The sequence below is a fragment of the Marmota monax genome, unplaced genomic scaffold (genome assembly GCF_021218885.2).
Source record: "Marmota monax isolate L192 unplaced genomic scaffold, Marmota_monax_Labrador192_F-V1.1 WCK01_AAM20220418_F8-fsc00430, whole genome shotgun sequence".
In the NCBI taxonomy this organism is placed as follows: domain Eukaryota; kingdom Metazoa; phylum Chordata; class Mammalia; order Rodentia; family Sciuridae; genus Marmota; species Marmota monax.
The window spans coordinates 266,047-293,804 of record NW_026692005.1 but is presented as its reverse complement, the minus strand read 5'-3'; the positions used below and the strand labels follow the sequence as shown (position 1 = coordinate 293,804).

General features: G+C 39.5%; 1 protein-coding gene across 13 annotated transcripts in view; it reads right to left on the bottom strand.

Moving 5' to 3' along the window:
- Cobl (cordon-bleu WH2 repeat protein) overlaps positions 1–27,758 on the bottom strand; it is a 287,464-nt gene that overhangs the window by 36,877 nt on the left and 222,829 nt on the right. For all 13 annotated transcript variants that reach the window (XM_046451290.2, XM_058581944.1, XM_058581938.1 and 10 more), the window contains one exon: positions 8,322–8,631. In XM_046451290.2, the coding sequence (XP_046307246.1) occupies positions 8,322–8,631 (310 nt within the window). The remainder of the gene's footprint in view (positions 1–8,321; positions 8,632–27,758) is intronic.

Genomic DNA, 27,758 nt, shown 5'->3' with positions numbered 1-27,758 from the left:
AGTATTCTGTAGCATCATCTCCACAATAGACTCTTCAGGGAAGAAAGATGTGGACCAGTGGGCAGGATGGGCCTGATTGCAAGCAGTGGCTGGGTTCACTGCATGCCATGCAGTCTCTGTACCCCAGTCTCTTCCTGGATGCTGCCAGAGGTCCCAGGGAGCCAGAACATGGGCTTGGGGAACTGGAGATGCTAAATGGTCTCAGGGTTGCTACTGACATAATAGTCACGTACACCCATGTGGAATTGCCCTTTTGGGGGATTCTAGGGATACCAAATTTTGTAAAATTAAGTGTGCCCAAATAAAGAGTTAGAAACCCCCAGGGCAGTTGGGGGGAGGGTGGGATATTTGGGTCCGTGCAAGTCCACACCTCAGAGGAGGTTATGGGTAGCAGCCAGAAACCTAGAAATGACAACCATCTTCACAGACTCTGAACAGAAGCAGGCCTTAGTGATCAGTGAAAGCAAGACCGTGGCCCTGAGAGCCACCATGTGTACAGTGCCCAGGATGATCTGTCAACAGAGTTTGATCCAAGAAAACAATGGAGAGAAGAAAGTTTGTTGTTGCTACTGCTGCTCTTGTAATTTTTCATGAATATAGCTTTAGGGACCTATGGGATGGGCTAGTGTTAATGTCATCAGAGATGTAAAATGAGAGGATAGAGTACAGCACAGAAAGAAAGTATGGTTTAATTTTTCAAATGTGATGAAAGAACAGCTTAGCAAACCTCAAAAGGAAAAAACCCAAAGAAGTCCATGCCAAGACACAACAAGAGTACTTACAAACCGAGGATGAAGGAAAACAGATGAAGAAAACCAGAAGAAAATGATACTTTACCGACAAACATGGAATCATTTAAAAGACTGTGGGATTCTTATCAGAAATTTGATAAGACAGAAGGCAGTGAATTGACATTGAAGTGCCTTAGTGGCTGCACTACTGGACAGTAAAACTCTCAAAGTTCTTTTAAGTATTTTAAATGCTACTTTTGAAAACATAATTACAGCTCAATTCACAATAGGTAAACAGTGGAACCAACCAAGATGCTCTCTGACAGATGAATGGATAAAGAAAATGAAGTACATATACACAATAGAATATTACTCAGCCTTAAAGAAGAATGAAATCATAGCATTTGCAGGTAAATGGATGGGCTAGAGAATACCATGCTAAGTAGGATAATCCAATTCCCCCCAAATCAAAAGCAGAATGTTTCCTCTGATTATCAGATCCATAGTGGCATGGGGGATAGAATGAAGGAACTGTGGTTTGTATAGAGGAGAATGAAGGGGAGGGGTGGTTTTGTGGGGATAAAATGGTGGTAGAAAGATATGGACATTATTACCCTATATACATGAATGGTTATACTAGTGGAGTGACTCTGAACCATGTACAGCCAGAGGAATGAGAAGTTGTGCTCCATGTGTGTACTATGTATCAAAATGCATTCTACTGTAAAATAAATGAATTAATTTTAAAAAATTAAAAAGAAAACATAATTACAAAGTTTCAAGGTTCTAGAAGGCATCTAAACTGCACAGTGTACTTCTAAATGCTCTAGTAGTCACAAGGCACTAAAAGTTATGGGGTTTCAGTGGTCTGCACGATGTTAAATGTTCCAAATGCTCCTGTAGTCAGAACTCAATAGTCACAACATTTCAGGGCTCAAGAGGTTGTAGTGACCAGGAAATCTATGGCCTGGGTCTCTTTTCAGCTTCTCTACTGTATGAGCTCAGTCTCCTGATAGGACTTGAGTCCACAAGCCCTGTAGGCAATGCAACCATTGCTTACTAAGCACTTCTGAAGTCATCATCTCTACCACCCATGGACAAGTGGGGGCTGAGAAGGAACTTTTAGAGTTGCTAGATAGAAGGTGAGGCCCCCTTTACCCGGAGAAGCTACATTTTCTATCTTTGGGGTCCTGCATGTGTTTGAATTTGGTCCTATGCTAAAAGAGAAGAAGAAATAAGAAAGAAGAAGAAAAAGTGTTTGAAACCCACTCATTTACTCTATATTACTTCTTACAGCATTTCTGCAGAACTGATGTTCCCAAATGATGGAACCCCAGAACTCAAAAGTTCCACAATATTTAAACACAAATAGATAAACATCAAGTTTGCCTTTGAAATTCAAGTGTTAGAAACAAGCAAATTCCACACTTATTTCATCTCCGGTAGAAGGAGGCAATTCCTCTCTGTCTCTCTCCATATCAGTTTCATTTTTTTTTCCAAACATAGTTGTTATAAAGAGGGGGATAATCAGAGTTAGATATACTTATACATCAAAATTTCTCTTCTTCCTCCACCAGTTGGTAAACAGATACAATAACAAGAATATCAGCTACCAGTTTTGAAAGCTGGCAATGTGCCAGGCACAATTCTAAGGGGGCTATACTACCCATCTTAATTTTACCAAAAGGAAAATTGAAGCAAGAGGTGAAGTTGTGGGGTCCCAAAGTAGGCTGCTATGAGCAACGGGCAATGTGACCATAGGCAGTCTAACTATGGAATTTTAATCTTCACATTAAGCAGTTCTTTAAGAATTAGGAATTTCGGCCTGGATCATAGAGGACAAATGCATCTGAGGAGACATTTGTAAGTCAATGTACCATGAGTGGCACACTTGCCCAGGAGAAAGCCATTATAGAGGCTCAAGCAATCTTCCCTGAGGCTATTCTATGTGTTCCCAGAACAAGGGGCAACCACCAAAAGCATATCTCTGAATTCTTCTTGAGGAGTTTATTTACTGACTGAACTAAGTTTAGAGGAAGACTATGTCCCACTTACAAGGTCAAGTTAGAATTGAGGTACAGACTTATTTTGCAGTGAAAATTTACAATTGGATTCAATCAAATGACTTTATGGAAAACATATTCATTTTAAACTGCAGCACAACAACATATTGCCATCATTAATAAGCCTTCACACTTATTCTTTTTAGAAGACAGGGATTTACTCTTGAGACTTTTCAGTTTAAGTCTTTGGCCCCAAAGGAATTGGGTGATGACCACCAATGCTCCCATTGGTGAAGTAGCAGCTGCAGCAGCAATGAGCTGAGCCTCTAAATATAAATGCACAGAACCACCTAACTGCATAGAAGAAAAAAAGATAGCTGTAGCTGAGGCCAAACTGCACAGCAATCTTTGGACAGGTGGCAGAAGCACTGACGGAAACATATTTGCCTCCAATTTCCATATATGTGAACCCAAGCAATCATAGCCCAGAAGTCCAGATGACTTTGACATGTATAGGAAACACAGAGAGCCAAGAAAACTCTATCTGAACCACACAGATCTTACACACTTGGGCTTTCTCAGATCATGAATAACTTACTGCTATTTCCAAACAGTGTTCCGTGAATTATCCAGTAACAGAGGGTGGCAACAGAAGATACTACATTGGCAAGTTGAAACCTATGAGCAATAATTCCTTTCCTGGTGACTGACCCCATGGTAGATACTTCCTGCAAGCTGACGGTGTCTGTGACTATCAGGGATATCTTCAAAATTTAGCAGAATCCATTCCAAGCTGAAAGGTATGGCCTTGCCAGTTGTGGAAAAAGCTGACTCTGCTTTGCCTGAGCCCCTAAGGGCTAGAATCCAAAAGGAATGGAAAGGGCGACATCACAGTCAGGCCCTGGACCTTTGTCATGCAGGATAAATGTTCCTCATAGAATATTCAAGATTAGATAAAGAAACCAGGTATTAGAATCATGTGGGATAGGGACAGAAGCTGCTTTCAGACACCACCTGGCTTTTGCCACCCAAAACAGGAGTAATGCCCTTGGGGCATATATTCAGGGTCAAATAAAACAGAGGCTCTACATTGGGCAAGGACACTGTTCATGCTTCCTGGGAATGTGAGTTGTCAGAAAACCTATTCATTACTATGTTTCAATTTCCAGTGTCATATTCTCTGAATATGGATGCCACTGGTCTGTATTTTTGTTTTTTTAAGAAACTTTATTGTTCTTTTTAGTTATATATACTGTAGAATACATTTTGACATATTATGCATACATGGAGACTAACTTCCCATTCTTGTGGTTGTATATACTGTGGAGTTTCGCTGGTCGTGTATTCATATATGAACATAGGGGAGTTCTGTTCCATTCGTTCTACTGTCTTTCCTATTCCCAGTCCCCTCTCTCTTCCCCCCATTCCCCCTGTCCAATCTGGTGAACCTCCATTCCTCCCTCCCCCCATGCATATTGTGAGTCAACATCTGCATATTAGAGAGAACATTCAACCTTTGGTTTTATGGGACTGGCTTATTTCACTTAGCATGCTAGTCTCCAGCTTGATCCATTTACAGGCAAATGCCATAATTTCATTCTTCTTTATGGCTGAATAATATTCCATTGTGTATATGTACCACAATTTCTTAATCACTGTTCTGTATTCTGATCTGGTTTTTCTGTCCAGATGGCTACCGTTAATACCACATTCTCACGAATAGAAGTGGGTTCTCCTCTCTTCCAGTGTCAATTGATTCTAAGTCACCAATCCCTCCCATGGGTTCTCATTTCACTGAATTTGACCATGGACAGTCTTGGACATCTGTTCCACTATGCATTACCTATGTTTTACTGACTGGTGAGCCCCCTGCAGTCTGTCTGGACCAAATCCTTCCCCTTCCATCTTTCTCTACCTTTGTGTATTCCAAGATCTCAAAATAGTCTTCTGTAGATATGAACACAAAGCTTTTCACTGGAAGGCACCATTTTCATCAAAGGAGACATATTCTTTCTATAGCCAGATAACTGAAGTACTTGTATCTGCCCCAAGTGTGACCTGTGTCAGGGAACAGACATAGAAAAGCACTTCCCAAGAGCCCTCAAAGGAGCACTCATCCAAAAGAGCATTAAGAGGTGTTCACAACAAAGACATTTGAACAAGTTTCTTTGTAAGATTTGCAAAAAGCCTTTTATATCTCATTGAGGCTAAAATAAGGACATAATGGGGGGCTAGGGTTGTGGCTCAGTGGTAGAGGCACTGGGTTTGATTGTCAGCACCACACAAAAATAAATACATAATAAAGGTATAGTGTTAACTACAACACACACATACACACACACACACGTGTATATTTTTTTTCAAAAAAGAAGGATATAATGGCTTTCCAAACTATTTGTGAACAGATATTTTTCAAGTGATAAGCCACAGGAAATACCCACATCAAAGTTGGCAAACAGGAAAGAAGAGTATGCTTACTTCTCTGGAAGAGAAGTGAAATGACCAAAGCATCCCTTAATCCTCAGATGAGGGCATATCTGGGAACTGGCACACCCAGCTTGCATGTGTGCTTAGTCTGGCCCTGAATGTCTGAGTTGGTAGCCAGCAATGAAATTTTGGGAGTCATCACATAAAAACCAGGATGCTTGGCTTCTCCACCCCAAAACAGCCACATGTGGTCTATAATCTCCTCACAAGATGATGACTGGAAGGAGGAAAGGCTGCTGTCTTTAAAGAAAATCCAAACTTTCCTCCACTCTGGAGGCTGCTCACCTCTCGAGTTCTCCTTAGCCTTACCATCTGCCCAGCCCTGAGCAATTGAGTTCACAACTTCTCTTAACGCTATAGACATTGCTTTCAAGTCATCCTGAAGTGTACTGAAAATCATGTATTTGTAAATAAATGTGTGATAAACAGTGCTAAATCTTGGGGTATGTTTAATTTGTCATTTGAGATAATCCCTGTAAAATAATTTAAAAGTCCCTCCAAAACTATAGTGTTTTATCTCATGAAAAATCACAGGCAGAGATTTGATTTCACCCCTTGGGAAAATAATGTAGTATCATAGACAGGGATGAAGGACTCATTTTTATCCTCACTTGATTCATGAGCTTGCTGGAAACCAGTGAAGAAAAGTAATCTGCTGCAGAATCAATGGTGTCCCCATTTCCTAAACTAACAGGAGCCATTTTACAATGTAGAAGATTGCTTCATAGCTATGCAACATGTCCTACATTGTACTGAGCTGGGCTCTTCACAGTCATGACGCCTCTGCTGGGTCAGTGTCACTATCCATATGCGTCATCAGAACATGAGGTTTGGCAAAAGTTAAGCGAACTCTCCAAGGTCAAGCAACTTGTTGGTGGGATTCTACTGTCAATCTTTCAGGCTACCAAACTCCTTCCCTTCCTACCAGGATATTGTCAAAATTCAGGCATACCTAGGAGATAACAGTAGAAAAACATACCCTGTTTGGAAAAAGTTCCAAACACTCAATGACTACTATCCTTGATGCAGCCACAGACAACATTCACTCTTATATCTGAATGATTTTAAATAAGTCTCAGCACCAGCAAAACAAACTATGAGTCCTATGTGCAGTATCCCTGGGGCCCAAAGTTTAAAATGCCTGATTAGTTTTAGGTGGAGGACTCATATATGTATAAGTCCCATGCAAACAAACCTAGAGATTACAAAAGAAAAAGATTTTTCTTCATGTTAAATGACTGAAAGGGAAATGCCATAATTTTGATCTTCTCTCAGAGCTACAAACAACAGAGGCTAAGTTCAGTTAAAGGCATCATGAATGGTACAGAGGTAGAAAGGAAACAATTGCTGCTTTCTAATTCCCTCCCTGATGAATATGAACTTGGTTTTGGAATTATCTTTAAGATGGAAGATTTACATTTTTAAATTATCAGAAAATATGTATGATAACATGGGGAAATACTCATGATAAACTGTTAGGTAAAAATAAATCAAAACAAATATGATTGATTATATAATTACTTAAAACATGTGAAGATTCATGTGTTCATATGGGCTGGGTTGGAACAAAACATAGAAAATACAAAAGCAATCATTCATTTTGATGACTGACTTATGCACTATTTTAAAAATTATTTTACTTACTTCTTTTAATGTTTCCAGAATATTGTTTATCAGATTAGTTTTTTTAAGTTATGTAAAAGGTAAAAAAAGTTGACAGGTGAAACAGAAGTAACATGCCTTTCCATATGAAAAAAAAAAAAGAATCAAAACTGTGATGTTGGTGCAGGGATTGAGAAATGAGCCAGTACTATGCTGAAGGGCACTGAAACAGACCAGTGCATATATGAAAACATAATATCCAGTCACAGTCAAAGTAGGAGCCTGAAAAAAAATAGATTCTTTCTTCACACCACACCCAAAAATAGACCTCAGGTAGAGGAGAGCCCTGATGTGAGAAAGCAACATTAAAACTTTTACAAGAAATTCAGACCATCTTTAGTCCTTTAGGGTAATGGTAAGCATTTCTTAAATATGCAAAGATAATATAAGCAACATTTAAACTTTTACAAGAAATTCAGACTATCTTTAGTCCTTTAGGGTAATGTTAAGCATTTCTTAAATATGCAAAGATAATATACATTTGTGAGATAAAGGATATATTCAATGATATTAACATTAAAAGACAATTATTATACAATAAAAAGATAAGTGCAGGTCACAGACTTAGAGACTCTTCATGAGCAAAAGCTGACAGAAGAAAAATTAATAATTGAAAAAAGGTAAACATATAATTTTTTTTAAAAAGGGCAAAGGCTTTGAAAAGCAATTCATTAAAGGAGAAATTCAAATTGTTAAAAACATAGACAAGATGCCCATCTTTACTAATAATAAAATTGTAAACTAAAGCCACATGAAATGCCATCAGACACCCAGAGGATCAGCAAAGCTTAAGATGTCTACTAATCTCAAATATTGGTACAGATGTGGAATGATAGGATGTCACAGACCAAAAAACAGGACAAACATTTTTGACAGCAATTTGCCATTATTCCATAAAGCTGAAGATGACTTTTTCTGATTGTCTAATTAAATTTTTCTTCTACAAAATTCTATTTAAATAAAGACTTATATGAACAATTTGCCCATTGTTCCTAGCCCTGAAAAACTGGAACAACCTAAATGTCCATTAACAGAACATTCTACTGTCATGTGTAACTAATTAAATAAAAAACTTAAAATTAAAAAAAGAAAAATGAAAAAATAAAGGAATGAATGATACATATATCATTATGGTTAAATCTTTAAAACATGCTGTTGAGTAGAAAAATAAACTAAGAGTATGGTTCAAACCATTCGTTTGAAGTGTCAAAAAATGCAAAGCATTATTATGTATTACTTATAAGAGCCTGCATGTCTACAAGTGGCATGAGGATAGGACTATAGGTAATAAAACTATCAAGTCAGGGGTGCACATTTCTGCAGAAGGCACCTGGTGTTTGGATATTTATGTATTTTAATTGGCTTGCCATGACAAAGAACCCCCTCCTTAGAACATGGGATGGAAGTGACTTGCTTTCCCAGACATGCCAAGACTCACCTCAGATGTGAGTTCCCACAGCCATTTCTCTCCCAGAAGGAGCTCTTTTGGGGGCCCAGTTCTGGGGTTCCCGTGAGGTCCTGGTCACTGCAGTCTTCTTGGTCTGTGGCCCATTTATCCTTGGACTTCAAGCTGTCGTGTTGTGAATCCAGAGAGATGATATCCGAGGGGGAGCTGACCACCCCCGAGTCCTCGGTCGTGTCCTCTGATGCAAAACAGCTGCCAACGGACACAGTCTCCTCAGCTTCTGATGGCACCAGTGGGACTCCATCCCCACTGCAGTGACTGCTGGGACCCAGGGGAAGGCTCACTAGACAAGACAGGGCAAGGATAAGTCAGCAGAAACCACTCCAGGTCCCACGCTGCCTAACAAGAGCAACATCCTTCTGTGAATATTGCTGAAATATGAACTTCAGGATGCTCCAAATACGGAGGGCATGACTTCACCCACACCCTCCTCTGGAAACATTCTCAGAAAGAGCCCTATGTACATATGCAACTGAAAGCAAAATTTTCTCTCCAAAACTCAGGATTTGATTAAATTAGTCCTTTAAATATGTATTCAAACACATTTAAATGTTTAAAGGAATGATATGATAAATGAGATTATTTCTAGTCTGATCCTTGGTTTAACTGAATTTGACTTAAAATGAGTTCTTTATAAGAAAATTAAGAACAATTAGAGTTTTAAAAAATATAAGCAAACTTAGAAAGCAGTAATGCTGGTATGAGAACACTGACAAATCAAGCCACACTTGAAAGAGAGCCTAAAATATGAATGAATGTTTCCTCAGCATTTGGTTCTCCCTTAATTTTTATATTTTAGAGAGTAAGTTTAGATATCAGTAAGATACAACTGGGGGGAGAAACTTCAGGTAAAATTTAAAAGAATCAGAACAAAAATAAATCTGTGGTTGAGGTTTTCTGGCCCCTAGGCCCTGTGTTGATTGCTGTAGCAGGAATAATAAGATGAAGAGAGCTATAACCCACTTTAAAGTTAAACTCTGTCAAACATTAATATTAGGGATCATCTCTTATTTAGCCATCCTGTACGTCTATCCACCCATTTGGAGATAAACTGAATATAAGTAATGTGTAAGGCTATTATTTTTTTGAAATATTTATTTTTAGTTGGACACATACCTTTATTTTATTTATTTTATTTTTATGTGGTACTAAGGATCAAACCCAGGGCCTCGCACATGCTAGGTGAGTGCTCTACCACTGAGCCACAACCCCAGCTCAAGGTTATTATTTTTAATTCCTGAGTTTCTAGGCTCTCTAAAATCAATGAAAGCTCTATGCACACAGCTTGAGTTTGAAGAACAGGTACACACAACTATAGGGCAGCTATAAACAAAAGTTGTTGTAAACACTAATGTAGAAACAGATTTTAAGTTTCAAGACACTTTAAGGCAGATCATCTATGCACTTTTACTTTAGTCCTGGAAAGGAGGACAGTGTCCTGCTGCAATTCAGTGTATTTTGTTCTAAGTTGCTGCTCCCATTATGTAGTCCCTGGATGCCTAACATGAATGGAGGCAGCAAGGCACTCCCAAGTGCCCACTCCAATGGTATGACTGTACACCAGTCGTAAAGCAACCTTGGAATCGCACTTGACATTGCCAGCATTCATCTGGACAGCAGATCAACATCATGTCATTAACAAAACCAAGAGGAAATCCCTTCAGGTATCAGTTTATATGAGATCTTTTTTATTTATTTTTATTTTTTATATGAGATCTTAACAACAAAATAAACAGAAGAACAAACATTCAGAAGAAAACACATTCCACAAGAATTCAAAAGGAAAGAATAGAAGGAGGAGGAATTGTTCAGAGAAACAAATGCACAAGGCAATATACTGAATGCAGTGAATGCTTTTCAATAGTGCCTATTATCTAGATTTACTCCCAGCTTTTAGTAGCAAAACTCTTAACTGGAAGCCAAACAGAAAGAAGAAACACTGCTTATGGATTAACACAACCTGAAACTTTTTCTGCCCATGATTTGCTGATAAGCTGCCACCTCTGAGTGAGTTGCCTATTGCTCTGATCATGCCACCTGTCAATCAGCACAGAGATGTCATTCCAGAGAACATCCCAACTCAGAAGTCTGCTCCACTATAACTGTGCCAAGAGCCCACAGGGCAAGAACCTATTGCCTGCCATTCCTCTCTTACCTTGTGTTTTGCCACCATCACTGAACAAGTAGGGAAATTAAGTTCAACATGTTTTTCTCTTTGTTGCATATAAACAGCATGACACGATGCAAAAGAGCACATAGCATGACACAGTGCAAAAGAGCTTTAGGTCACAGAGACCTGGATTCAAGTATGAGCAGAGCAGCTTCCTGACTGAGCTCTGGAAGGTGGGGTAACAATGCCACCCTCAGGACTGTGACAAAGACTGGACTTCAGGGGCTGGGGTTGTGGCTTAGTGGTAGAGTGTGCACCTTGCATGTGTGAGGTACTGGGTTCAGTCCTCAGCACCACATAAAAATAAATAAAGGTATTGTCTCCATCTACAACTAAAAAAATGTTAAAAAAAAAAAAGACTAAACTTCATGGGCAGGTCCTCATTGCCAGGTGGCTGCCTGGATGAAACAGATCCTGTGAGTGAATCTGGGGACTCGGTTTTTGAACCCAAGAGTTTGAGCTTGTTGGCAACTCAGTTTATGAGGGGACAGACAGACCCACAAAGAGTGGCAGTGCCATCTGGAATGCCCACTATGCTTTCCTAAAAGGATGGCAGTTGACATAAATGCTCAGTCCAGTTCTCCCCTCTGCTGTTACATAGGTGTGAAGCCGTCTTCCCAGGTGGTCCCTAGGGAGGTACTCTGACTACCTGGGGCAAGGAAGTTTTCTGGCTCATGCATCTCAGGGAGGCTCAGAGCACATGAGTGGTGGAGCGGGGACATGAATCTATCTCCACACATTTTCTATCTACTTTTGAGATAGGGAAGCTTGTTTAGGCTTGTTTTAGATCCCTCAGAAATTTTGAGGCCAAGAAATTTTTAAGAAAACTGAGAGTCAGCAGTTGAAATTAAATCAACTGCCAATCCTTAAATCAACAGTGTGAGAAGTCCTGTATTCAGGACACATGTGTTAAGCCACTTAAAAGTGCATAATGTGAGAGCCATGGCCACAGCTCCCCCTCTTGCCCAGGCAAGTCCTCCATTTCTCATGGTAATCTTCCCGCAGGCCTTTGTGGCTTGGTCACGGCCACATCACACCATCTGTGCATGTGCCAGGGAATGGGCAGACAGGGCTGGGCAGATGCAGGTAAGGAAACCCTCAGGGGGGTTGCCTGAGTCTCAAGAACGAAGTCACATAGGAATCGAAAGGGCAACTTTGCTCAGAGTTGTGAATTACTCAAAGGAGCAGGAAGGGAGTGCAAGGCTTGGACAGGGCACACTGTGGATATTGATGCCTAACCTGCACTCAGTCTGAAGGGTGGCCAGAAGCTGAAGGCAGCTGAACCCGCAAAGCTTTGCAGCTGGGTGGGGTAGGGGGCCAGGCTATGACAGCAACTTTCTAGAAAAGCTTCTGGAAAGGCATTTGTATCAACTGCCACATGCAAACCCCTCCCTCAGCATCGATTTATAGATAGGAGCTAACACTCTGAGGAGGACCGAACCTGGTCGCCATCAGTTTCCAGGCTACTTCTGATTCCTTCTTTCCACAGTGGCTCTGTCAGGAGAAGAATCTTGACCGAATCAAAGGTTCTGTTTGTCTCATCCTGTCCCAGTCCCATTTCCCTTTTCTTCTTTTGGCTTGCCCCAGTGATTAACTCCAAGAACCATAACGTATTTTGAAAATTTTTAAATGATATCATGGTACAGGAAAACTGCCCTCCCCCATCAATTCTAAACAGAAAAATCCAAATGTAGAAGGAGAAGTTGGAATTGCTTTGCTCTGAGGAGGGCTGGAGGACCCCTAGAGGATCCTGTGTCCTCCATCCTCCATGTGTCCTGTTTTCTGCCTTTGCTGCCACTTCCAGGTAGGACCCTGCCCTGAAACCAGGGGCAGCAGGTGGAGGTGTACTGAATTAAAAGTCCAAGTACCATATTCCAGCCAAAGTCTACTTGGAACTTTGGACATTCCTTTCCCCATTTTCTAACATGAGCAGATAGTTGTTCCTGTTAAACTCTCAGATTCCTTCCCGATCTTCCTGAATGCCCTTTGTAATTTCAAACTAAGATATGGGTTATCTTGGGGTTGGGCATGATGGCTCAGCCCTGTATTCCCAGCAACTCAGGAAGCTGGACAGGAGGATCACAAGTTCAAAGCCAGCCTCAGCAACTTAGCAAGGCTCTAAGCAACTTAACTGAGAGTAGTCTCAAAATAAAAAATAAAAAGGTCTAGAGATGTGGCTCAGTGGTAAAGCACCCTGGGTTCAATCCCCTGGTACCAAAACCAAACAAACAAATAAAAATTCTCCCTCCCCAAAAAACTAAACAAAAGTACGAGATGTCTTCTACATTTGACTGTTGATAACTTAGAAATCTTAAAAGGCATATGACACTAACTTTATCCTTTCTGCTATTTTCTGTCTGCACTGTCATTATTTTTAAATTAATGTGCTGGCAAGTTTGCTCTTCTCTTAAAGTGTGAACAACCTTTTTTGAACTCAAAAGTTATTGTAGGATTTTTTCAAATGTAAAAACATGCACCTACTTTGTCTTTAGCAGAAGCCCAATATAAATTCATGATTAAATTATCTTCCGACTGAGTAGACACAGAGCACAAGTAAGAAATATTAACTCTTCCACTGTCCACCTGCATTACATAATCCCATAGTTCAAATGTCCCTGAATCTAAATGAGAGCTTTGGAAAATTCCCTAACTCAAATACAAAGAAGAAAATACTCAGGGCTCTTGGTACTTCAAGTTGAACACAATCATTCTCAGTTCACTACCAGCTCATTAAAATTTTTCTTTTACAAAGTAACCAAAGAAAATTTCAAACATTCAATATAAATATCTTCCAAGGACAGATAGCCCCTGGCTTATAATGGCTTGTCTTACAATTTTTCAAATATACCGCTGAGCAAAAGTGATAAACACTCAGTAGAAAGCACACTTTGAGTTTTGATTGTTGCGTGGGCTGGTGCTATGTGGCCTGATGCTCTCTCAAGATGCTGGACAGCAACAGGAATTGTAGTTTCCTGTCAGTCACAAGATTAAGAGGGAAACTACCAAAATTCTACAGTGTGCTGTGTTGCTAAGCTAGACTGCTGGTAGGATAGGTATATGAAATGCACTTTTGACTTATGATATTTTCAATTTACCATGTGTTTCCATGCATTTATCAGGATGTAACTCCATTGTAAATCGAGGAACATCTGTACTTTTTTATGGATTCATTTTTATTGCTGTTTTATTGAATGCAAATTAAAGGTCTTGATGTTGCATTTCTGCTGATCATTGAGAAAGGAGATTTCTCAAGAATCAGTTTTGCCAAGTTTATATGGTGTACGGAATATGCCTCATATGTCTTTTTATAGACAAAATGCCTCCCCATCCAACACTGGTGCTTATGGGTTTCACATCATTTGCAGTAACAAGCAAAGCTTGTCCTTCATCTCAGCCTACATTGGCTTAATTCTCTATGTTTCAGGCATTAGAAGCAAAGGAGGAAACAAGATAAAGTGTTCCTGAGTTAGTGACATAAGTTGACATGATGCATTTCAATACTTGTTTCATGTAACCCCCCAAGTAATTCTGAACAACCATGTACATGCTTACATTTTTAATCAAAATCTGAAAATTTCCATTATAGGTTCAATTGGTTGCAACAGATATACAACATTGTTCGACTTGTTCCATCATTTAAAATATGTAATCCAGGGAGCCAAATATCAGAATTTTCATGCCCTGTACTCTCCATGAGAAAATGCATGAACAAGTTCTTCCTTTGACAGGCAGGGTTTTCAGACGTATCTTTTCTTTCTTGAACTTATTTCCATTCTACCACTCAAAAGAATCTCATCTTAATTGAATGTACTTTATGCTTCAGAGATTTTTTATTGATAAAATCTCTTCATATGAAATATGTATGTAGATTAAAATTTAATTTTTAATCTCCTCTCACCATAGGGCAATAGTGTTAGATTCTTTTTTATGTATTGAGTTATCATTGTGATAATAGTCAATAAAAATTGCATAAATATTTTTTTTGGCAGCGCTGAGAAATCCAGGGCTTAACCTATGCTAGACAAGCATTCTACCACTGAGTTATATCCTCAGCTGCATAATATAGTAGAAATTTTGACATTTGTTAAATAAGAAAGAAAAATGTCATTGAAAATGCATCTTATAATGAGTTAAATGAAGCTTTTAAAAAATTAATTCCTTAAAAATGACTGGAGTCCTTTTTTTGCTAGAAGCAGGAGGGTTTGGCATAAATTCAACTTGTATTTCTTATTCTTATAAGATGTAAGCACCAGAAAGCCTTGTTTACCTAAGTAAGTAGAGGTACATTAAGGGACTTTTGTTATAGCTACATCATTACACTCAACTTTTAAAACTCTTTACATGTTATATGTCAAATATCACTTAATTGGTCTGTCACAAAAATTATGCTTAATTATCTATAATCTGACAACTCAGGTTCTTTGCCAAATAATTTGGTTGGAAATAAAAATTGGAAAATTACCTGATGTTCAAAAGGATTTGTCACCAAGCCACTGGAGTTATTTATCTGTTCAACCTTGTGCAAATATGTCCATCTGCCTTTCTATTTTGGCACTGGGAATAAGATTTGTCTACCTGAGGAAACTGTACCCATAAGCTTCCCAATGGATAAGGGGTATACATGCCCTTAAGAGGGAGGAGAGGCACATTTATAGATCTTGGCACTGGGACTGGAAATGGGATGAGACTACTAAGTTCTCCGTTACATCAGTTCTGGGATAAATACATGTGCAGGAGAACCTCTACAAATGGACTCCCTTGGAAAGTCCTGGTTTTCTCCCAAGGGAATACACACTCTGGTTTAAACCCACAGACAAACATAATATATTTGTACCAACTTAAGAGTTAAAGTGATGGGGTTCATGGAGAACGCTACAGGAATATAGAAGTTGAGCCATTCATTCTAATTAGAGGAGAAAGGAAGCTGACTATTGAACCAGGTCCTGGAACAACCATAATTTTGGCAGGTAGAGAAGGACAGTCAAGTTAAAGATGAGCCAAGGTATACACATGGGAGGCTGTATAGGAAATGTTGGATACTAGTGAGTGGCTGGGATCCTGTGTTTCATGCTATGTATATGACTTTGTGCACACAAACATGTGTGAATGCTTAGGAGGTAGGTGTGGAGAGGTGGGGTCTAAAGATTAGCCTTTTAGAGACCCTTTGGCACCAGCATTATATGGATTCGGCCCTGACTGTTGACCCCCAAATTTGCCACCCTCTTTTTATCCCTCAGGTATGGTTTCCTCAAAGTGAAGTCGTCTTCTTTATTACTCTTCAAAATTACAGCCTCTTTAGTGTATTTAGCATTTTATATGAATGTACTTGTCAAAAACAAAAAACAAAAAAACCAACCCAGATGTCAGCCCTTCAAAGACTCTGCACAGTAAAGAAAATAGTTCAACTGGCTCATTGCTATGTTTTATATTTGTATCTTTTCAAGAAGGCAAGATGAGGAAGACTTGGAAAGCATTTATGGATTTAAATACACCTGGATTTTCAGAAGACTCAAGTAATATATTCTTGGTATGGACCTATCCCAATTTCTCCAAAGCTTGGACCATAACTCTAGTATTAGAATCATAATGTGCCCAATAGAATTTCTGGGCAGATAAAACTCCAACTTATCCCATTTTAAGACAAAGCCATGCACTGTTCTTCTTTTATAAACATATAAAGGAAAAAAAATTGCTGCCGTTATCTGTCCAGTACCATCTCTCCCTTTTTGTGTTACATGAATTCTGTACTCTTGTAGGTAAACTATTTTTCATCATCTGCAAGAGTCCTTCTGCTCTTAACTGTACCCAGGTAGGCAAAAAATAAAGCAAAGCTTGGCCAATCTGAAAACTCACAGACAGTGATCCAGTGACTGGGCACGTGGTCATGTGTCCTAAACTGGTCGAATCAAAGCTTTTTCAGCACCTTTTTCTCAGAGCTTTTGAGGAAGCTGGTCTCACTGTGCTGGGATCAATGGATAGGGGTGAGTTCTGGATAGATAGTGGCCATTCAAACTGGCACTCGAGGAGGTTTTCCATTGGTTGGAGAGGAACACAGCCCTTGGACTATTCAGATTATGGAGTCAATCATGCTCCTAATAAAGATTTGTCTCTTGGAATTCCCAAGTATGTGAATGCAAAAGCTCCACATATCCCCCATTAACTAGTTGAAGATACACTTCTATTCCTTGGAACTAAAGTGTATCATCTAATAAATATCTCAATTTCCCTGATTTGGCATATTTTATACACACATATACTATAATATATAAAATGATATACAATATCATTATAGTATTTCTATCAGAGGAACATTTATTTTAAAACTACAAGAATTTGACAGCTGAATATGTCTTTCCCTTTTCTAAATTTGTTTATTTTAGGCAAGAATCAAGGGTTCATTCCAAGGGTATACTCTTGCAACCCTGCCCTATTTGAATATTAACCTCACTTAATCCTCATTCTTTTTAAAAAATTTATCATTTTTAGATACACATGACAGTAAAGTGTATTTTGACCTATTATACATAATGAGGTATAACTTACTTTAATTAGAATCCTATTCTTGTGGTTGTATACGATGTGGAGTTTCACTATTCATACATGAACCTAGGAAAGATTATGTACAATTCATTCTAGTCTTTTCTATTCACACCCTCCTCCCTTCCTTTTATTTCCCTTTGTCTAATCCAATGAACTTTTATTCTCCTCCTCCCCACTCTCCTTTACTGTGGCTTAGCAACCACTTATCAGAGAGAACATTCAGCCTTTGGTTTTTTGGGACTGGCTTATTTCATTTAGCATGATATTCTCCAGTTCCATCGTTTTACCAGTAAGTATCATAATTTAATTCTTCTTGTTGGCTGAGTAATATTCCATTGTATATGGATGTCTAAATAAAAATATTACTCAAATGAAAATTCTTCCTTGAGACTATATTCTCACCTCCTCTGTTTCCTAGCATCTTTCCTCATAAACAGAAATTGTATGCTAGCAGAATTTCTTTCTTTTTCATTGGTACTTTTTAGTTATACATGACAATAGAATACTATGGCATAATTACAAAATCATGGAATATAATTTGTTCTACTTCAGTCCCCAGTGTTTCCCCTTCCCCTCCTGTTCCCTCCTCTCTACTTTACTGTCCTTGCAGAATGTGTTTCAATAATTTATTTCTGGAAGCTGGTGAGATTCTCCTTTTAGCTTATGGATATCACAGCTTTTATCAAAATGTGGCTAAAAGTGTGTTTTTACAAATGAATATTTAATTTACCAAAATGTTTGATGCTTGTTTGGTTATTTATTTATCTATCAATAATAGTCTACTCTTATTTTATGTTTGTGAAAATTATTGAAATTTGTTGAGGCAAAGACTAAATATATTTATTTTAAAGTGCCACCCTGTTTCCCAAATTCTAAGGAACTGAGATAAGACCTCTAATCAGTTTGTTATCTCTTTTATGCATTTATAAAGTGGTTTAATGATTCTTGACTGTGTTTCATGTGTTTAGGTGAGGCTGTCAGTGATGAGAGACAGTAGGTTTCTTTGGCACACATGAACATCACTGCTTCCTTACTTTGGGACAGAAAACCTAAAGACAGCAGCTCTGGATATGGTATATGGATGAGGACCTGGCTTAGTGGATTCCATGGGGGCAGAGACAGAGTTTGCTTCCTGGGGCAGAGACTGCATTTGTACAGGGTGGCTAGTTTTTCTCACTGGCCACAATGCTGACTTTGGTGAGTGGTGCTGAGACTCAATCACTTTATAATCGAAGTGTCAGTTTGTTTTAATGTGCCTTTTTAAACAAACAAGTAAACAGGATCCCTCCTCTATGCTGATGTTGTGGCTTTAAGAGTAGTCTAAAATATTAGAATATTGGCTAATCACTATCATATAGTTTAGATCTGAAAACCACATTGTGAAGGTTGGGTTTTGATATTCTGCAGTATTTACATGGCTAACATTTACTTACCTCCTTGTTTAATCCACATGCCCTATGCAGCATGGATATCGTTATTACTATTTTGCAAATTATAAAAGAAGCCCAGGCCATCAAATTATTTCACCTATTCCCAAGGGGATGTATGGCAGGAACAACTCTGTTAGGCTCATAAAAGGGGCAAGTCTATCCAAAATCACACAAAAAAATCACTTCTCAGGCAAGAGTCAAATTAAGGTTCTTTTACCAAGAAAATGTTAACAGAATCTTAGTGAGAATAACTGCACTAAATTTTGCTAATCCCAAAGATTTTCTTCAATATTCTATGAAAGAAACCTTGTTCCCATTTGCCCAGGGATTTCTATATATTTGAAACTATCTTTTAAGTGTCCAGGGTGGGGCTGCTCCAGTAACCTTTTTGTGCACTTTTGGGGCCTCACCTTTGAAGGGAGCAGAGAACTTTGGGGAGTTGATGGCAGTCTCTAGCAAGAACAAAGCTGTGCCTGAGTTTTCATTGTCAAAATAGAAGCCCTCTCTCCAGAATGTCTCGCAGATCAAAGCATATGAATTTTATTTAATCAGCACCTCAGAAAATTTGACATCCAGGATGTGCCGAGTTGCCACCGGACTCGAATCTCAAATTGACAGTGGATCAGGTATGGCCATGAGGCACGGGTGAATCATCATGCAATTTGAGACTAATACTGCACGTTTCTTCCCCAGCTTCCTCCAAGTTCTATCTTTTTTTTTTCTTCTTCTTCTTAGAATTCTAGAAAACCAAGTTTATGTCCTACTTTTTATTAAGTTTCTATAATGTACAGTTCACCCATTACTCTTGATCTCAATTTGATATAAAAATAACCAAATAAGAACATTTTTGCACATTATACAAAACTGTTTTTGAAGATATTATCTATTATGGGCTCAATGTCTTTTACAAAGGTATCTTTCTAATTTGTCCCCCAATTTAGATCTTCATTACCTCACCCTCTCCCCATTTTAATTAAAGAAATGAGGGCTTCTTGACCCAGGTCATCCCTGACTCCTATTTTGCCTTGGTTCCTAGGATGTTTGAGAGTAAATCAAATTTTTATTACTACTCTTGCATAGATCCCTTCTTTCTCCCTTTCTATCACATATATTTCTGAATTCCACTGGTGTTTATTTTTAAATGTTTTAGGAAAATGTGGGTTTCAGCAAGAGCATTAATTGATATATTTTTATTTCCAGACATGTAATAGAAAAATATTTTTTCTACATTCTTCTAGATTTGAATAATGCTGATGAAACACACAAAAAAGCTGCTTCAAATCACCTTTGCAATTCCTTGTGGCTTAAATTAGAAACAAATTATATCCTCTTGATTCATAAGAAAGAAAGGTGCCAGACCATTCTTTCCTGACCTGCAGCAGCCACGCACACACTACCAAGCCTGTGTGTCTGCCCTCCCCGGCTAATGTGCTGTCCTCAGTGACCACAGCCCTGGCATTATAAAAAGGAGGAGTGTTTGCGGTATGGTATCTCACCCTGGAAGGACAGTCTCCTTACACAGGCACACTATGTGACTTAAAGTCTTGATGAAATAATGAACATTCTCGTGTCCACTAAAAGAAATAAGCATTCTTAGACAAAGAATTTAGGTATCTGTTGTGATGGCGAAGATACAACATTACCTGCCACCTTCCATGTCTCAGAGAAGCCATCAAGTGACCTGTAATGCCACTCTAAACTTCAGACATTCCAGGTTCAGAATGGCCTGTGCCACTCCACCTCCCAGGGGTCCTCCCAGGGGCACGACCTGAGAGCCCCCATCCAGCATAACATTCCTCACCCTCTCATCCTCACACCTCTGCCTCTTTTCCAATTATATCCCAAAGTGGGGGTCAGTGGTGACAGACAAAATTGGCACTGCCCTTCTGCAAAAACATCTTATTAGGTGTCTTGAAGGCAAATTAAACATTGATAAGGAAATTTTTTTCTTTTCATTTAACATAGATTACAAAGTCTTTCTTGGCTAGCTGTCCTTTTATTTCCATATTGATGGCTTAAATTTTACCATCTATAAAACCTACAGACACAAGGACATTTCCAGCTGATAGTGTAAATATACCCATTTGTCCATGTCTCCCATCTTGCATTCAGGCCATCTTCACACTCCTGGAGACTGAAGAGATTCTCGCAGTATCCCTCGGTCATATAGGTGGCTGGCCACATGAGACACTGAAAAGTGTCAGTTGAATTGAGGATATTATCATCTTTTGTCTCTTCTAAGTGGCCTAGAGATATGTGTCTCTGACACTTTTTCTTCATGGCATCTCCCTGGGATGGTTACTGCTTCTTTCTACTCCTCTGGAAGGGTCCCATAAGGGTTCTTTCACCTCTGCCATATAGGTGGTCCCAGCCCTGGTCTGGCCAATGACAGAGGCCCCTAGGTAAGGGATACGCCTCCAGGCCCTTAGAGCTGGAGGCATATCAGCTCTCCCTTGCCCGTTTTTCTTATAATTGCCTCATTTGCTATCCAACACAATATGCTGGAAGTATAAGGAAACAAAACTTACTTTGAACTTAAAATATATTTCCCCTCCCAGACTTCCTGTTTCAGCTGTGGGAGAAGGTTGCCGGCTATGGAAGCTCAAAACCTTTCTTCCCCTCTGTGGAGCAACCAGGGTAACTGCAGGGAACAGAAAGAGAATCAGGAGGAAGAGAGAGAGAGAGAGAGTCATATAGAAGCTTACTTCACGGAGAAATAAGTTCATCTGTGATGTCAGGATTGGCTGTTCCCTGTATTCGCACTTCTCTTTCATCTTCCAAGGGCAGCACTGAGTCCCACTCCTCCATGAAGCTGAGCTTCCCTTCAGCCCCAGCTCACATTCCTCCCCTGGACTCAGAATGCCCACATGTCTCTTTTCTGTCACCTTGATATGGTGTCTGTCTAGCTCAGACTAGGTCCCTCATGAGCTCTTAATGGCTTCATCCATAAGACTGGATTCCTCTCCCTAAGGTCTCAAAACGGGTTCAGTGCAATGGATGATACAGAGGAGGAGCTAGCACCACTCAGGGTTAAGGCTCAATCAACAAAGCTCTTCTAATCCCTCTTAGGTGCTGGGTCTTGTCACCTGACTGGCCATAAACATTCTAAGTTTTCTTAGAAGATGGTTCTTGCACTTGGCCTGCATCAGAATTCCCAGAAGGTTGTTAAAGTAGTGAGTGCCCAGCTGCCCCTGCACTGTGGATTTCTCACTCCACAAGGACTACATTTCTCTTCTTTTTCTGGGTCATGCTAATGCTGCTGGCCTGCATACTTGGGAAGGGCTTCCTTCTACTTCACCCAGGCTGAGTGGCTGCTCGCTCTTTCTCCTCTAGCTGAGCTGCAGCTACAAAAAGTCTGCATTTAAGCTTTGCATCATCATGTAGTTTTCTTTCCTCGTCTTACTAAAATCTATTTCCATGCCATATTTCAAAGGCAGCTATTTCCTAACCAGTTTTTAAAATTCATCTTTATTCTCTATTCTCAAAAAGCAGAAGTGCTTCCTCTTTCCTATATTAACAGATATCATTTCCCATTCCTATGCTCTTCATTTATCTACCATTTCATGGAAGATAACTGTAAAAGATTACCCTAAAAATACTCTAATGTGCCCTTAACAGAGTTAAAAGTAACATTTTCCCCTAGATCAGGTAGAGTTGAAATAATTCATTGTGGAAAGTATAATTTCAAAAAGAGAATGAGGAAGTGACTTACAAATACAAAACACATCCTGAATACTTATGAAGAATGTTAAAAATAAGAATAAACAATAATACTGGGAGCCAGGCAGGGTGGCACATGCCTGTAATCCCAGCGGCTCAGGAGGATGAGACAGGAGGATCGAGAGTTCAAAGCCCCAGCCTCAGCAACAGTGAGGCTCTAAGCAACTCAGTGAGACCCTGTCTCTAAATAAAATACAAAATAGGTCTCCCATCCAAGTGCTGATATAAGGTGACTGATTCATAATGGGGTAGGGTGAGGGAGCATGGGAGAAATAGGTGAACTCTAGATAAGGCAGAGGGGTGGGAGGAGAAGGGAGGGGGCAGGGGGTTAGCAATGATGGTGGAATATGATGGACATCATTATCCAAAGTATATGTATGAAGATAGGAATTGGTGTGAACATACTTTATATACAACAAGAGATATGAAAAATTGTGCTGTATATGTTTAATATGAATTGTAATGCATTCTGATGTCATTTATTTTAAAAAATCAATTAAAAATACAAAACAGGGCTAGGGATGTGGTCCAGTGCCCCTGAGTTCAAACCCCAGTACCACTACCCCCCAATAAAGAATAATACTGGGGATGTAATGAAGGGCCAGGGGAAGGAGGGCTGAGCGGGGCACACCTCCAGAGTGAAAGCAAAATGGGATCCTGAGACACTGGAGAAACAGGACAAGACGTAGTAGCAAGGTTCAGAAGCCACAGCTGTGAGAAAAGCTGTCATACCGCAAGAACAGCATGCAAAGATGCAGTGCTGGAGTGATGGGTCTATAAGCCAGGATCACTAGTAGACCACCAGAAGGTGGAAAAGGCAAAGAAGGGTCCTCCTCCTGCAGGTTTCAGAAGGGGACTTCCAGCATCCAGATATGAGAGACAAGGAGCATTTGTTGTTCTATTGTGAAAGAAGAGAAAAGAAAGGGAGAGAAGGGAGGAAGGAACAAAGGAAGAAATGGAAGAAGAATTGTTGTCATAAAACTCATGAGAGATGTTTGTAAGAGTTACTTGGGGAAAATAAGCCCTCAACAATGACAGAGTGAAAACTGGAGTCTGTCTCAATATGTTCTATATTTTCCCATCAGTGCCTCTGCTTGCAACCTTGGTCACATCAGTTTAGTTGGCAAATTTTATTATTTTTGTTTTATTAATTATTTGTATAAAGTGCCTGAAGTTTGGGACATATGGAATAGCAAAAACTATGAAAGACAACTTATTCAAACTGTTACCTGGGTCTGGACTGATGAATAAACATATATGTTGTTTAATAATGAAAAGACATTCTATTGGGTACTTGTTTTAAGACAAGTCCCTTTCTAAATAATTTTACAGATCACACAACATTAATACACCATAAAAAGAGAGTGGAGGAAAGTTAGTGACTAATAACTATGCTTATAAGTGGAGCTCTTATGAGAAACACAAACAGCAATATCACTAAATAAGGGGCCACTTGAATCCTATAGCGTGGTTACCCTAAAGACAATGAAAAGTAACACCATGATTTTCCCATAGAGCCCTCCTTGCCCATGTCCAGCCTGCCTTGGTAATGTGCATCTGCTTGTAACAATGACAAGATCAGCATCGGAGCCCATCATTTGGAGAAACTTGTATAGAATTGTTTCTAGCCTTATCCAAAGTCAACAGACTACACAGCCAGTAAATTAAATGTTTCACACACAAACCACCTGTCTAACTCACAATTATGGTGGCCCAAAATAACTTGGCTTTATTGGCCAGAAAACACTCACCTCAGCAAAACCCACCAATACCCAAAATAACCTCCATGAGATGTTGAGACTCAGCCTTAGAACTTTAGCATCAGTCTGAAGAACTTGAAGTTGGATGCCATCTTCTTGGGAGGCAAGGCAACCCCCTTTCCCTGCCCTTCCTGAAAGAACACCCCTGCCTCCCCACAACCTCTTCCGTTTTACTTAAGTTTAGAGCCATCAAATTTTACCAGTGCTTTTCTGTTAGGATTCTTTTTAATTTTAAAGTAAAATTTATTTTTTCTCCTCTAGAATAGAAAGTAAGGAAAGTACAAATAACTGAAGTAGAAATAATCACTCATCTTCAAGATAACTATGGTTAACATTTGGTTGCTTTTTCTTCCTCGTCTTTTTTGAAAGAAAGTTTTAAGATATACACACAAATCCTTAGCATAGTGATGCTTATGACAATGCATAAAGTTCAAAGACCTTCATTATTAAAGATTACTAAAATAGGAGCTGAGTAGGATATTTATTGTCTATGGTTGTTTATTGAATCTTAAGTGTATACTTCTCTCGTGGGTATTTTTTTTTCCATTGGACATTTTGAAGGTGAAAACAAAAAGATACATGTACAATAGAACTTCTTACATGTGTAAAGAAAACCACACACATCACCCCATTGTCATGTCACCCCATTGTCATGTTAACATATTCACTTTATATTCAACAGATTCAAGACAAACACTGTGCTAATTCCACTTTGATCTTCAGCACCTGAGTCTCTACAGGCATTAACTTTCTCATCTGTAAAATGGGGGTGTAAATTCATGATCATTACTCATTTAGCAGTTGGCATTTAGATGCTTGCATGGATAATGCAAGTAAAGTCTGAGAACAGCACCTGGAATAGATGGAAGACTTGGGAAATGTGGGCTGTTAATGATGAATCTTATTATTGTTACTTTAATCTGTTATTTGTCTACAGGCAGATATGACCATTAGCAATCATAATCTCTTAAGACTCTGACAAACTAACTTGAGGGGATTTTAGAAGCTGCAACTTTCAGAATCTGGAGAACTATCCCTGAGGAAGACACATTTCCACTCCCCAGGGGACGAGGAGAGGGAGAGCCCTGAAAGTGCTAGGTTCCAGGAGGGAGGCCCAGGAAGCAGTGGAGGTGGAAATAATCTGTAGCTCAAACAAGCTTGGAGGAGATAAGGGGCTAGAATGGTCCAACACACAAGACAGTCCCAGCAAGATACCCAAGGAGTTGGGGAAAGGACTGCTCTGATCTGTGTGTGCTCCCATCCCAACTATCCTACACCTGTTACCAGCATCAAATCAGTGGAGAAATATAACCCTACAACGTGGTCTTCTCTATACTATTTGTTTCAACCCCTGGAGTTTTTCTACTTTGCATCACCCCATGTGGTCCATTCTTTTTACTCACTGCTCACACATTCAGAGAGTGACAGACAGATACAGATCCACCTAGGTACTTTTTGCCAAAGTAGGATTTGAAGGGAGACCTTAATCCCCATTTGCATGTGAAAGGTCCTCCACAGGCTACTCCTTCACTATAGACCGGCTCCTCTGCAGTCTGTTTTGTGTCTCCCACAAGTCAGAGTCCTCTTAACACACATATTTTCACTCTGGCCTGCCTGAAAGTCAGTCCCAGCCCAGGGAATACTCCAGTGCTTCCCCAAACCCAGTCCATGAGCACATGAACATCATGTTCTCAGGCATCTTAATAGGTCACATTTTCTGCATGATTATCATAGCAGAGGCTCCTATCTGTAAGGGACTTGTTCCTAGGAAGAAAACATTCTTACTTGCTTCTGTCAAAGCCACCACCTATGGACTCACAGAATGTCTTATCTACCATCACAGTATTCCACACAGCATCGCTCTGATGAGGGAACTCACTTGATAGCAATGAAATGTGGTAACGGGACCATGCTCAGGGAAGTCACTTATCTTTCCACATTCCCTATCATCCTGAAGCTTGGGAGAACTATGGCTGGGTGTGGTGGCACACACCTGTTATCCCAAGAAGATTGCAAGTTTGAGGCCAGCCTCAGTAATTTAGTAAGACCCTAAGCAACTTGGTGAGACCCTGTCTCAAAACATGAAAAGTGCTGGGGATATGGCTCAGTGATTAAGCGCCTCTGTGTTCAATCCCTGATACTGAAAACAAGACAAAACAAAACAAACAAAAACTGTGGAATGGCTTTTTGAAGACTCAGTGAGAGTACCAACTAGGTGGCAATATTTTGCAAACGGGCATGGCTCTCTGGAAGGCTATATATGGTCTGAATCAGTGTCTAATATATGGTACTGTTTCTCCCATACCCAGGATTAAGGGTTCCAGGAATCACGGGATGGAACTGGGTTTGGTACCACTCACCATTACCACTCCAAGTGACCCATGGCCTTATGCTCTGCTATCTAAGGCTCTTCGTTTCAAAGGGAAAAATGATTCTGTCTGTAGAAATAACAATGATCTAACTGAACTGGAAGTTAAGGCTGCCACCCAGCCCCTTTGGGCTCCTCTCAGGGGAAAGCAGACTAATGTGCCACAGTGAAGGTAAGGAAGAGTGCATCTGGAACACAGGAGTTCTCTTATGGCATCTCTTAGTTTTATCAGGCCCTGTGATTAAGGGGAATGGAGAACTACAACCCCAACCAGGCAGGACTACTAATGGCCCAGACCCTTCAACAGTGAAGGTTTGGATCACCCCATCAGGTGAAGAATGATGACCAGCTGAGATTCCTGCTGAAGAGGAATACAGAAGGGCTAGAGAATACAGTTATAAATGCCAGCTATGATCATACGACCAGTTACAGAAATGAGGACTGTAAATGTCATAATAATTCCTTCTTACTTTGCCATGAACATACTTGTGTGTAATACATACATATGTTATACACACAAAATCAATACTTTTGTTTTCTCTCCTCTCTTATTGCCTTAATAAATAACATAATTTATTTTATGTCAGTGTGTAAGTTATATTAATTTTACATCACAGTATGTTATGGGCTATCAGGGAAAGAAAATATTAGTCAAGGATTTTACCTACTCCTCTGGGGATAAGATTCATGTGTTTTCAATTGTTAGCAGGATAGTTGTATCATGTTTCTTGCAATTATAACCTTGTTTTTCTCTTTATTTGGAGATTAAATATGATTTAAAGACATGCATATGGGTGCCATGCTGATAAGAGGTGGGTGTATGATGGTTATTTTATCTGTCAGTTTGATGGGAATAAGTAAGATAGACATTATTTCTGGGGGTGTCTGTGAGGCTGTTTATGGCAGAGATTAGCATTTGAATTGATAGATTATATAAAGAAGGCAGCCCCTCACCAGTGAGGGTAGCTGTTATCCAATCTGTAGAGAACCAAACAGAACAAAATGATGCAGGCAGCTGAATTTACTCTCTCTGTTTGAGCTGGAATATCCATCCATTCCTGCCTTGAGACATCAAAGTTCCTGATTTGTTGTTTTTGGACTTAAACTGAAACACAACAGTGATGATTCTGGGTCTCCAGCCTGCACGTGGCAGATGGTAAGATTTCTTGGTCTTCATAATTGCACAAGGCAATCACTATTATCATTTTCTCTCTCTGAGAGAGATAGAGATAGAGATAGAGAGAGAGAGAGAGAGAGAGAGTGAGAGTGTGTGTGTGTGTGTGTCTGAGAGCTACAGTCAACCCTCCACATACTCATGGGTTCCACATACATGTATTCAACCAACCATCCATCAAAAATACTAAAAAAAAAAATTGTATCTGTACAGACTTTCATTTTTCTTGTCATATCACCCCAACCAAT